Raw genomic sequence first — 13,065 nt, forward strand, 5'->3', positions numbered from 1 at the left:
ATTTGGCTTAGATACCTAAGAAGTAAGATTGTAAAGGCCAATTTATTCTTGAACAATCACCGATTTCCCTTCAACTGAGATGCAAAATTTAGAGATGCACATTTATAGCTGTGTCACACAGAGGGAATGTCAATCACACGTTAGAAATTATCCCATGCCTTTTCCTTCAAAAATTAAATTTTAAAAATTATGTGCAAATAAAACCATTTTCTTTTTTATTTGTAGTAGTCAGATCACTCAATATTCTTTTTTATCCTCATACTTACCAGTGTCTCCACTGTTAACTCTTCTTCTAGGAATGGCTTTAACTCGTGCAGGTAAAATGGAGTGTTGTTTATCATACTCGGAAGCAACAACTGAGTATGATCTTTGGAAGACAGTTCTCTTTGCAAGATCAGTATCAGTTATGGGACTGGTTTCTAAACTGTAGATGGAACAATACAACAGATACAAACTCAGAAGAGCTAAATGAAATGTAACTATACTTATAATGATGCAAAATATGTGACTCAAGATTTCACGTGGAGAAACAAAATCAAAACCAAATTGACAATCTCTCTCTGAATCATAATTCGATATTTTCAAATGCAGTAACATTTGGACCGATTTCAGCATTGTACCTTAAAACTTGTGGTTTTCTTAAATCTACTTTGCATATTAAATGAAAAAGAAGAAAGGCTTCCAAGCTCCTTTTAGAATCAAAAGCACTGGGGTGGAACTCATGTGTTGTAATATTCAGGAAAAACAGGCAGATACAATCATAAGTGCACCAAATAGAAAGAAAATGGTTATGTACACATGAAAACCTAATAAAATAGGAAGCAAAATTTGGCTCCAAAGTTTTCTTTTGGTGTCTTCAGTGTTCTGTGAGGTTTCTCACTCTTGGGAAACACTGCCCAAAGCCCTTGGAGGATGGCTGTGTCAAGGTGTCATGAGAGGGAACAAACTGATTTTTGGCACCAGTGCTGTATTTATACTCTATAAAAGAACTTAATGGTTTTATTCAGTAAACTAACAGTTTTTCTATTTATTAAAGCAACATTTAAAAATACTTAAAAAGTTATTAAGATCTTGAGCTATATAATTTCCTTTATTGACACATTTTATAAAAAAAAGATCTCTTCTCTTTCTTATTTCTCTAAAACAAATTTAGAAACTATTCTTTTTGTGAGCTCCTTTTTCTGTCACCTCAATTCAAATTGGAATATTTTTGCTCACCTTTGGTTCTGGAGTTTTTTCCATCATTCAAGCCAGGTTTGAAATCCTGTGTCCCTTGGTAAAATTGTCTATTTTCCAACGGATGGCTAACTGCCTGGGTGTTTTCTTTACTCACCACTTCTCTAAGCTTATGTACATTCTTGTTTGCATAGACTATAAACATTGTACGTAACTGATTGGCAGTAAATGTCCCTGGGTGTTAGTATAGGTTGTTTGGTTCCAGAATGACTAGAAGACAGGGAAACATTAACTTAATTCACTTTATATATGGTGTTACTATAAAGCACAGACATTTGCTCTGTTTTCAGAGGAAGTTTTCTACTAACTTAAAGAAAACATTACACAAATTTAAAAAGTGACTGTTTTTTTTTCTTTTTTTTACAAAAAAATAACAATGCTTGTGAAAGAATTCAAGCAACACAAGAAAATCCAAAGAAGAAAGCAGAGATGACATCTTTAATTGAATGGCTACCCTGGGACAGGTAATTCCTTGTTATGAAGGCTGTCTTGCCTCCTACAGGATGGTTAGCAATATCCCTGGCCTCACATCACTAGGATGCCCACTCAACTAGCCCAGTTGTGACAAACAAAGTTATTTCCAAACATTGCCAGATTGTCAACAGGGAGGCAAATATCGCCCCCAGTTGAGAACCACTGATTTAATGAATTCATTTATCCATCAACTTTTTTTTTTTTTTTTAAACAGATGGAGCCTTGCTGTCACCTAGGCTGAAGTGCAGCGACACACTCATAGCTCACTGTAACCTCAAAATCCTAGGCTCAAGTCATCCTCTTGCCTCAGCCTCTGAATTTTGATCCTAAGGGGTAATAATAATCCAATGAGAATCACACTTGTCAGACTAGCGTCAAAATGGTTTCTGACTCCTTTAAACAGTGTATCTCCTTTAGAAATACTTTATTACTTTTAAAGATATTAAAGGTTACACTGCATTCTGGAGAAAATGTCAAGAGCAGCTTCAAAGAAATTCTGACGAGTAATCCATGCAGTTGGGGAGGGGAGAAGTTGTATGTATTTTTAACAACAACAAAAAAACCTCATTTGGATATATATGTTCTATTGTGATTATATTAGTTTATAATTATAGCTGTATAGTAGTAACACAGTGGCATGCTCTTAACAAGCACATTCTCTTTTCATTCAGCAAACGTCTTCCTTTCCAATGATACCATGTTCACAGTTATTCGTGCCTGAAATCTTCATGTCATCTTAAACTTACCTTTTTCATTATCCAGTTAGTCAACAAGTCACACTTATTTTTCCTACAAAATGTATCTCTTTAATACATATGTCAGTTTCTCAATTGTCACTGTGAGACTACCTTTGCATTTTTATCACATCATTCCTCCTCTAAAAAAGTTTCAGTGGTACTCTTTTTTTTTTCTCAAGCTGGAGTTCAGTGGTATGATCTCAGCTCACTGTAACCTCTGTCTGCCAGGTTCAAGCAATTCTCCTGCCTCAGCCTCCTGAGTAGCTGGGATTACAGGTGTGTGTCACCATACTTGGCTAATCTTTTGTATTTTTAGTAGAGACAGGGTTTCACCATGTTGGTCAGACTGGTCTCGAACTCCTGACCTCAGGTGATCTAACCCGCCTTGGCCTCCCAAAGTGCTGGGATTACAGTTGTGAGCCACAACACCTGGCCTCTATTTTCTTGTGTATTATATTATTATAACACGTTTCTATTCAGCTTTTCGAGAAGCTCTTTACTCTGATACTACCATACCTAAGTTAGGAGGCACTGTAAACAACAAGTAGAAACAACTAGAAACAACAACTAGAAAAGGACTCTTTTCTAGTTCAAAGTCTTTCTTCCACCAAACACTAGCTATTCAACAAACAGGAGAGAACTAAAATACCTTGGTGGCATAGACTTCATATTGCTCTCTGGCTCTTCAAATACGTTAGGACTTGCATCAGGAGTTACTGATATATATGGGGCAGGTACAGATGTTGAACGTAGGTATCTCATTTCATCCTGGAATAGGTTGTCATCTTGATAGCCCACAAAATTTTCATGATGATGCCTGCATTAAATCAAACCCAATAACTTAAAGTATGATGGCAATACAGATCCTCTCCATTTTTAATCTCCTTCATAACAGGAAAAGCAGCACACGTAAATCACAGTTAAAGGCAAAGTATTAAAATAATTGTAGATGTAGGTAGGTGAAAATAAAAGTCTGATAATGTTATTCATCAACATTTCAGGTACCACAAACATTTCAAATCCAAAAGTGAACTAAGTTTCTTTCCTTTTGAGAGCTTTTCCATCTTCCAGTGTTTTGGTGAATGATCCCACCAACCATCCAGGTGCTTAAGCTAAAATATTTCCAGTGTTGTAGTAGGCTTAGCCCTCTACCATCATCATCTTTCAAGCCCATGATATTAGGTTTCCTCTCAGAGCCATTCTCTCTTCTCATTCCCTATCACCACTGCCTTGGTTCGTGCTTATTATTTCTTGCACAGACCACTGAAATACAGGCAGTTACTTTTTTGGGTAGGAACATACATAAGATCATATTTGAAAAATATTAGATATATGAAATTTTCTGTGGTTCAGGGTGGAGGGGGTGCCCATTCCCCAGAGAGCTAAAAAGAAAAAAAGTCTGTAATAATGCTGTGTGAGCATTTTTCACGTTTTACAATTTGATTCTTTCCTTTTCAAAATGAATAAATAGTTGCTAACCTAAGTCCACTGAGTGGTATGCTTCACACTAAAGATCTACTGTATTTGGCATACCTGATGATTTCCACCTCCGTCTCAAATGTATTTAGTCTCACGTTTTCATTTTTGTTGCTTATTCATTTTATTGTAATAGTAAGCACAAAATTTAAAAAAATCACACAACTCTGCCACACAAAGAGGACAATTTCCAAAATGGAACTGTTGGTTGGCAAGCCATGTCAGCAGGCAATATCTAGACATCTTCATTTGTCAGCTGATGAAAAAAATCTGATTTTGGTATATGAAAGGCTCTTTTGGAGTGTCAGTGCATGATGTGTGAAAGTATAGGCTGCACCATTCAGGTCCAATATATGAAAATAGAATACTAACAGGTTTCTCTCTATCTCTAGTAATGCACTTTTATCTAGTCTCCACATTAGCTTCCACATTCTACAGTGATCTTTTAATTGCAAACCAATTCATGTATTTCTCTGTTTAAAATTTTTCCACTGTTTCCTCTGCTCATGGGATAAAATGCAATCTTAACCTGGGCTACAGGGCCCGACGTTACTTGGGTGAACCAATCATTCTGAACGGGCTTTCACACATTTCCTCCAGTAGTCAGTCCTTTAACAACCTGTGATTCCTCAAATGTGTAATGAGATTTCATTTGTGTCTTTACTCACCTGGGTTATTCTTCCAGGCGTTGCTTTCTTCCCATCACTTGCCTGACAGGTTTCTATTTATCCTTTAAGACTCCACTAAAGGGTCAGACCCTCTGGGAAGCCTTTTCTGATTTCCTTGGGAAGATTCAGATACTCTCCATCTTTTATGCTGTAACAGCATCCTACATACATACTTCTATTGTAGCACTCCTCACATGGCATTTCAAATGTTTCACTGACATGTCTGACTTGACATCACAGTATGAGTACATAGAAGCCAGGATTTTGTTATATTCATTCATTCATTCATTCAGGGCCTAGCACAAGGCTGGCAGGTGCCCAGTTAGTATTCATTTAAATGCTAACAATGAATAATTTATGACATAAAAGACTGCTAAGAAAACACCAACTTTTTTCTACTTCAGCATTTCACACTAACAGACTGAAGTCAGCCTACCAAAGAGTGAAAGATAGCTATAGTCTTATTTTCTAAGACATGTTTTGTATTAGTAACAATGTAAATTGATGAAGCATTTTTATAGTTTTTTAAATACCTACTACCATAAAGTCATTATGTTAGTCAAGGCAACTCAAAAAAATAAATGCCTGGAAGTTTCTTTACAGTACATAGTATCTAATAAAGTATAGGTCAAATACTGAACTACCCTAGATATCAATAAACAATCACTGTTAATCCAAAGGTGATTAAAAAACAACAACAAAATTTTATTACCTAGCTAATGTCTGAAGGTAGAGACAAGGCATTTTCACAGGAAGATCCTCAGAAATGCCTTCTTTCACGCTGGGCAACTGAGATTGGAATGGCTTTGCAGGATGGTAACACAGAATGCTCGGTTCGGCTGCACTGCTCAGGGAGAGCAGGAAGAGTGCATTGGCTTTAATCACCTGGTGAGCTTCCATGGTGGGCAAGGCACGAGGGGTCTTGACTTGCATTGGTTTTCTCCTAGATTGTTTGACCTGGCAAAGAAAAAAAATCAAAGTAATCTTTTCTGACTTATATTAAAATATTTCGTTCCTTAAGCTAAGTATTTTGAGTTTCCAATAAAAATTATTAAACACTTGTAAAGCTATTTTAAAATACTAAGATTATAAAAAAACAACATTCACTTCATATTCATCCTGGGCTGACTATTCTGTATTAAACACAAACTATACTTCCTTTCTTTCTTCAGAAAAATTTAACACCTAACTAGTTAAATCTAAATATAATTCATTTTTTTAAAAAGTAAATCATCTGTGTGTATTCAGTGAAATTTTTTAGTTAGGTTAGCCACTAGAGTGAATAAGGAAAAGAGAGAGTAGCTATGGAATAGGAAAACAAAGGAGCCAAAAAAACAGGTAGCAGAGGTTATCTAGTGTTATTCCAATATATAGTTAATTTTTAAAATTAAAAGCAGCTGACGTAGTACAAATATTAAATTTGTATATGATTTCCATTGTAAAAGCTGATCTTTTATATCAACTATGCGGAATTATCTGATGTAATAAGATCATAAAAAGCTATTTTTATAAAGTGTATCCATATCATTAAAACTATAGCTCCGAATGGAATAAAATACCTTCTCCCTTGCAGCAGCTTGTTTTTCACGGAGGTATTTTTCTCTACAGCGATCACATACCAGATACCAAGTGCTTCCTCCTATGCCACCATCACCACAGTTACCAGCCCATCCTCCACAAAAATGCCCAATGCTATTGTAACCTTGTCCACCAGCATATCGGCCACAACCTTGAAACAATACCAAAAATAAATATTTAACACTCCAAGTGTCCTTAATAGTTTGATCCTTATTACTCATAGATTAACGACAGATTTACCTTCTCAAAGAAAGCAAAATACTGAAATAGATATCTGATTTTTCAGGCTATTAACTATATCAGAAAAATAGCTTACTTGATCAAAAAGCAATTAATTAAACGATACCCCAAATATGAGAGATACTTAGTTTCTATTCAGGCAGATTAAAAGAGAGGTAGACTATAGGTACATTTAGATATACTTAATTATGTCAATAAAATTAGACAAAACAAGTAAAAAAGTTCTATAACAATGATATATTTTCAGAAGTCACATAAAACATTTGAAGTATAATATGTAGACAAAGAAAAAAATTACAAATACAAATTTGTATTAGGTGAATTTGGAATATTAGTCAATGTTACAGAAATCATTACATTTACTGAAAATGCAGTCTTCTGATAAAACAGTATCACTTCCATAGGAAAAAGCCTATCGAAATCAATATAATCTAATTTAATTTGCAATTCTGAACAGGAAAATAGTAAAATCAAAGGAGATGCCCCATGTGTATGGGCACGCCACTGATTCTGTTGTGTGAGACAGACACATTAATGGCACACCCTTTGGGTAACACATAAATTTTTTTAAAACATGCTACATGAAAGTGAAATAGCACTAAATGACCTTGTCATCATAATATTAGAATTTCTTTATCTGTTTTTTGCAAAACCCTGTACTGATAATGTACTTTAAGATACTATAAATTCCCTATCCTTTGCCAAAATTCATATAACAGCTCAAATGAAGTGATCCGGTTCAGTAAAGAAAGAAGTACTTATACATACATTCGCCAGTATCATTTACCTGGGTGAGCTTGTCTCATGTGATAGGTCACTGGGTACGGATGTGACTCCCCACACAGTTCACAGATGGTATCTTTCTCTGGTCCTCCTACCGCCAGCTGGGCCATCTCTCCAAACAAATTACCCCTGGGCCTCACTTCTGCCTTTTCTTTTTTCTTTTTTTCCTTTTTGGCCTTCTTATTCTCTTTCTCACACTCTTTCTTTTTAAGAACTGCACAGGAACCAGGACTTGGAAAAATCATATTCTGGGAAGCAGCTTTGATAGTAGCCAAAGAGATGTCTTCCCAAAAAGCCACTAAATGTTGTAAAGTTAAGGGAAGAGGAGATTTAGACTTCATTGTGTGATGCATGGACATTTCAAAAGTGGTCTCAGTTTTCCCATCCTCGCATTTTTCATGCAGAGGTGGTTCCTTAAGCATAGATAATACCTTGTTTTTGTTGATGCTACCCATCTTAGATATATCTGGTCCATGGGGTGCAATATTAAACATATTCAGTGCAGATGATATTTCCAACGAATGTCTATTTTTTAACTTGGTTTCTTTTTCCTCTGTAGGCTGTTGGCTATTTAAACTACTCCTTATAGGAGCATGTTCTTTGGAAAGTTCAGGATGAAACTTTAGGAAAGAAGAACAAGCCATTGCATCATGTACTATGCCTTCATGCCAGAGGAAGGAAGCAAACACAGCTCTGGCACATTCGGCCACAGAAGGAGACATGGCTTGCTTGGCTGGCTCTAAAGGCTTGGATCCATCTCCTTTGAAAAGAAAACTCGATTTTTCTTTTTTGGGCCTGGTGTGTCTATTAGCACATTTTCGACTTATTTTGGGGGATGCTCTCATTTCCTGTTCATCTTTCAGTGGTGCTTTTCCAATGCTAAAATGAACTTTATTTGAACCTTCATCCACACTCTTAAATTCACTGCTGTCGTCGCAGGTGCTGTCTGTTAGACTATTTGTTTTTAAAGTACTTGAGGTGCAGACTTCGACCACCTCACTGTGGAGGTTTTCCTGTACCACATGGGGAGAGGGAGCTCTATTTTCAGATCCTGGGGAATCTGTAGAATCCTTTGGTACTGATTTTGGTTTTGGTGATGTTGACCGTCCCCTCAAAGGTTCTGTGAGGGGCATTTTCTTCTTGCGGAGGGTATCTGGATCAAGTGTGTAAGAGTCTGATTTGGAACGTTCCCGAGGAGGATCAAGTTTTGTCTTAACAGGAGCAGTACTTTTTTGAGGTAGATTTTTATCATGTGGTGAGGAGGAGCGTGGAGAACTAGCACCTGATGGGCTAGACCTGTTGGCTGGGAGAGTCTTTGGCTTAGGAGATGACAACCGAGAACCTGGTCCTGGGGATTCAGCTCTGGAGCTAGAAGGCATCCTCCCATCAGATTTCAATGTCTGCAAGGTGTTATGGTTAGGGGACAATGACCTACTATGGGAATCTGACCTCAACTTTGCAGCATCAGATTTTAAGATGAGGGATTCACTAGCTGATAAACTGTCTGTGCCCCTTGGCTTCTTCTGATCAGCAGTAGTCCGGCTCATATGTCCATCAGGTTTAAGTGATCTGCTGTGTTTAGAGGACAGCTCTGATTTTCCTGATGTAGAAGCTGGTCTAGAAGATGTTGAGATGTTTCCTCGATCACCTGTATGGTCCATTTTATAGTGAAACTTATTAATAAAATTATAACTTAGTAATGATTTAGCCACTAAACACTGAAATAAAAAACATTGCTACGAAATTCTTATTGTTTGTCACACATACTAAAACACTTGAAGAATTCTGGGGGAAATATTTCCAATAAAATTTCTACACATCATTACACAACCATTACCACCAAAAACTATTTTCATGGATGCAAAACAGGCTGAACAAACTCAGTGTGAACTATCAGTGATATCTCAACCTCTGCCCTAGTGCAATAACTAGTTAGAATTTAAATTCAGTGAGAGACTAGAAAGAGAAATTAATTTTTTGGGGAATAAGAAATTATTTAATGTTAAAACTTGTATTTTAAATGTGAAGTAGCGCTAAATTTCCAGCAGAGTGATATGTCGCATCCTTAGGGCAATGGTATGGGTTTTGTTGAATTAGAGAAATGAATTTATGCATAGACACAATTATAATTTTTAAGTGTATGCATAAATACGATTAGGCTAATAAAGAGTTGCCAAAGAGGCACTCTGTTTTATGATCAGATTAGACTAGTTTATAATGAGCACATGAATGCCCTAAAGCTATTATTTAATTACTTATAAACAGGTTACACTCCAAAAGTTCAGTAAGCTTAGCTGCTTAGAACTCAGAGGCTGTGTCCCCTTGGAAACCACAGAAATGGTGGATCCTCAGAATGAGTAGTAAAAGTCTGAACTGTGGACCCTCAAAACAAGGAGTCAGGAGAATGACAGAAAAACAGGATGAAAAGAAGAATTACCTCCCTTTTCTAAAGCAAACCATTAGATATTTCTGCATGGACATTAATTGTTTTTAGCATCCTGGCTTCATTTAGTGTCTCTCCTTCATTCTATTTTATGCTTTTCTTTGAGGCATTAGAGCCAGGCTGTCTGTGACCCAAGTAAACGGTACAAACTTCAACATCACCTTTCCTCCTTAAAATAAAAACTTCTACTCTTAGTGCAAGTGATACCAGTTAGTTGTTAGGAGAAAAGCAATCTGACTGAGGGGTTTCAAGTGGTATAAGAAACTGAAAATCCATAAACCTATCTGGAAGTATTCATATTTTTTCAAAGAGAGTTCCTAGGAAATTAAGGTGCATTTGTTAACTGGTTCTAATGGCAGGTTTTTTTTTTTTTTTTTAAAGAAAAAAGGAAGTGAACAAATTCAGATTATGTAGAAAAATGTTTTTTATGCTTGTGTGCATGTGTTAAGTGTGTATAGTCACGCTCTAGTTCTCTATGGCTCAGGACAGTAGTGCTGGAGAATCTGCCCCCATTTTTGTCAAGGGCAGGTATTTTTGTCTGTTACTCTTCACTTATGTAATACTATGAATGAGTCCAGGAATACAGTAGGTATTCAATAAATATTTGTTGAATGAGTAATATATTCCAATTTTCTTGATTTTTTTTTTCTTCTGCTACTCCCAAGTATTCAGCTTCTCTAGAAGTCTACTTTTTAGAATTAAGGCTCCCAAGGCCACAGGACAGAGGTGACAGTAGTTACTGATGTGTGAGGGTTAGATGCTTGCATGTTGAGTAATTACATGGTGAAATAATAGAGTATGGCAAGTACTTTAGATAGGGCACACTGATGAACTAAATGTTTAATTGCAAAATGCCAATATTTAGGATAAATTTTCCTGTTCTTTGGATGAAAAAAAGTAACTAAAACATAATGCTTTTTAGTTTCTTGCAAAGCTTCATTATTCAATCATGAACCTCCTTTATCATATTATATGCTCTGTTTTATAAATAGAGTATTAACAGATGGGGCTAAATTTTGAAAAAAGGGTTAAAAAATCCCAATTTAGAATTCTAACTATCAATGCTGTCTTGGGAGAACACAGATAAACAGAGGTGATCTACAAATAAGTACCCTCAAACTGTTCAAAAGTAGTTTAAAAAATTGCTGCCCATCTAATCTTACTGACCTAGTAACAGTATACGGCAAACTTGGTAAACAAATTATATTTCATAGATTAAACATCAGTAGTCATGGCCATTAATTTTGAGTATGTGATGTTTGGAGTATTTGTTTTTTGTTATTAATCTGACAGCTGGAGACATGTTTATCACCTTTATCATTACATTTATTTCAGAAACTGAACCACACATATTGGGAATCTAGACAAACAATTAGTAAGTCTTTTATATTTGGTATCCCTTACTCCAAAAAATCCGTCTGTGAACTGAAAGAGGTTTTCTCTCTAATTTATAAAAAAGGACAACTTGTGTAGGATTTCTAACAAATGGGAAGGGTTTGTGACAAAGATTACCTACTCCCTGTGTCAGATGTGTCCCAGTGGCTGACCTGCACAACAGCTGCAAGCAAAGGAATGGTGAACACCTGCTGATGATACCTCTATTCTAGGAATGCATGCACTTACGATGGTAGGTATTTACTCATCATGAAAACAACCTCTGTGGTTGCCTGAAAAATGGAATCTGCCAAATATCAGGAACACCACCTTGTCATACGTGAGCAATAAAGTTTATTACATGGTGTTAGAAAGAATAGGCATCTGTATATCTTATTATATCTCTAATAGTGGTGAATATTTTCTTAAGATCTGTAAGTGGTGACAGCTAAATACCTGTTGAAGTTTAAGCACATAAATAATGGCAGAAACGTTTCTTTCTCTGATGTATTTCTCAAACAATAACTAAATCTTCTTGAAAAATTTATTTTTCCAAAATATATTTTATATATTAAAAAAACTATGCTTGTTAAGTGGGGTAAGCCCAAGTGCTAATTTATGTTTATCTTCTTCATTTGTGTTTCAAATGTTTTGCAGCATATTATTACTAAAATTATTATGTTGTGGCTGCTCAAAATATCAACAAATATAAACAAATAGTTTGCTAAAAATCTTCAGACTATACATAAAACTTTCACATTCATCTCCTAATTTATTTAATGACTGTATTTTTAAATTTAAGTGATAATAGGCAAACATTTTTCTAACTTTAAAGGAATCTTGAAGAAATAATGACAGGATAGAAACTTAGGGCAAGCAAATTAAATGTTACTAAACATGTTAAATGGTAAGTATTCATTCACTTACCCACATATTTTTTCATGCCAAAATCATAAATTATCAGGATCGTACTATATCGTAATACTACATGCATATATCACATGGCATGATATATAGTATATATCGGTTACATGATACTATATGCTATTACACACAATACTGTATACTATATAGCACAGGTTGTACAATACTATTTACTCTATTTTTATATTTCCTATTTATATGTTTATACCGTCAATTGTATAATGAGAAATATATACCTATTTTATCTATTTCTAAGAAAAAAAGAAAATCAGTAGTTGAGAAACTCACACAATATGTTAGGCATTGCTGTAAAAGTTCTTTTTGATAAAATTTTCTTTAAATACAAGATTTTAAAATATTTACAAGATTTAAATTTAATTAAATAATACTTTAAGACAAAATATTTAAGTAGGCATCTGTAGGGTTTTAAAAGACCAAAATCATATTTTTAAATTGTCTGAAATTTTGTCAATTGTCAACAGCTTAAACATTTCTAAGCTTAAAATATTAAAACTTAGTTACTAGGAAAACAATATTAGAAAAATTTATGCTAGACAGGACAGGTAGGTTGACATATAGATATAAACAAACACACGGGTCCTAATAACTAATTTAAACTTAAAAACTTTAAGTTCATTATCAGTGTTTCTCACAAAAAACTAAAATAGTAAAGTGATTTTTATATTACATAACAAGTTTAAGACTAAAAAATGTGCTTTATGCCTTGCACATATATCATCTTTTTCTGATAAAAATGGTTTTAAAAATTCCCCCCATTAGGTAATTCTTTCTTTCTATATACCTGTTTTAAAGATCTCATAAAGTTTTAAAATTAAATAAGAGTAATGTTTAACCTATAGATGTAATAAACATGCATAGCTATTATGACAATCTACATTATAATACTGAATAGGAGCATCATAAATTACTCAAACATATACAAATTTAAATAAAATGATAAACTTTAATTAAAAAAATGGAATGACATGAACATGACTGAGATGAACGGAAACATCTTTAATGACACTCCCTATGTTCATTAAGAATGGCCCATCCATGAATGCATGTATACCCACCCTTCAGTTTGTGAGACAGAGATGAGAGAGCAGAGGCAGGCCCAGCTACACCATAA

General features: G+C 34.9%; 1 protein-coding gene across 17 annotated transcripts in view; it reads right to left on the minus strand.

Annotated features, from left to right (window-relative positions):
* Positions 1–13,065, minus strand: part of MYCBP2 (MYC binding protein 2) — a 286,215-nt gene that overhangs the window by 46,360 nt on the left and 226,790 nt on the right. For all 17 annotated transcript variants that reach the window (XM_077973872.1, XM_028837602.2, XM_015121243.3 and 14 more), the window contains 5 exons: positions 7,197–8,840; positions 6,151–6,320; positions 5,304–5,548; positions 3,097–3,264; positions 267–424 (listed from right to left, as the gene is read on the minus strand). In XM_077973872.1, the coding sequence (XP_077829998.1) occupies positions 267–424; positions 3,097–3,264; positions 5,304–5,548; positions 6,151–6,320; positions 7,197–8,840 (2,385 nt within the window). The remainder of the gene's footprint in view (positions 1–266; positions 425–3,096; positions 3,265–5,303; positions 5,549–6,150; positions 6,321–7,196; positions 8,841–13,065) is intronic.

The sequence above is a fragment of the Macaca mulatta genome, chromosome 17, assembly GCF_049350105.2.
Source record: "Macaca mulatta isolate MMU2019108-1 chromosome 17, T2T-MMU8v2.0, whole genome shotgun sequence".
Taxonomy (NCBI): Eukaryota; Metazoa; Chordata; class Mammalia; order Primates; family Cercopithecidae; genus Macaca; species Macaca mulatta.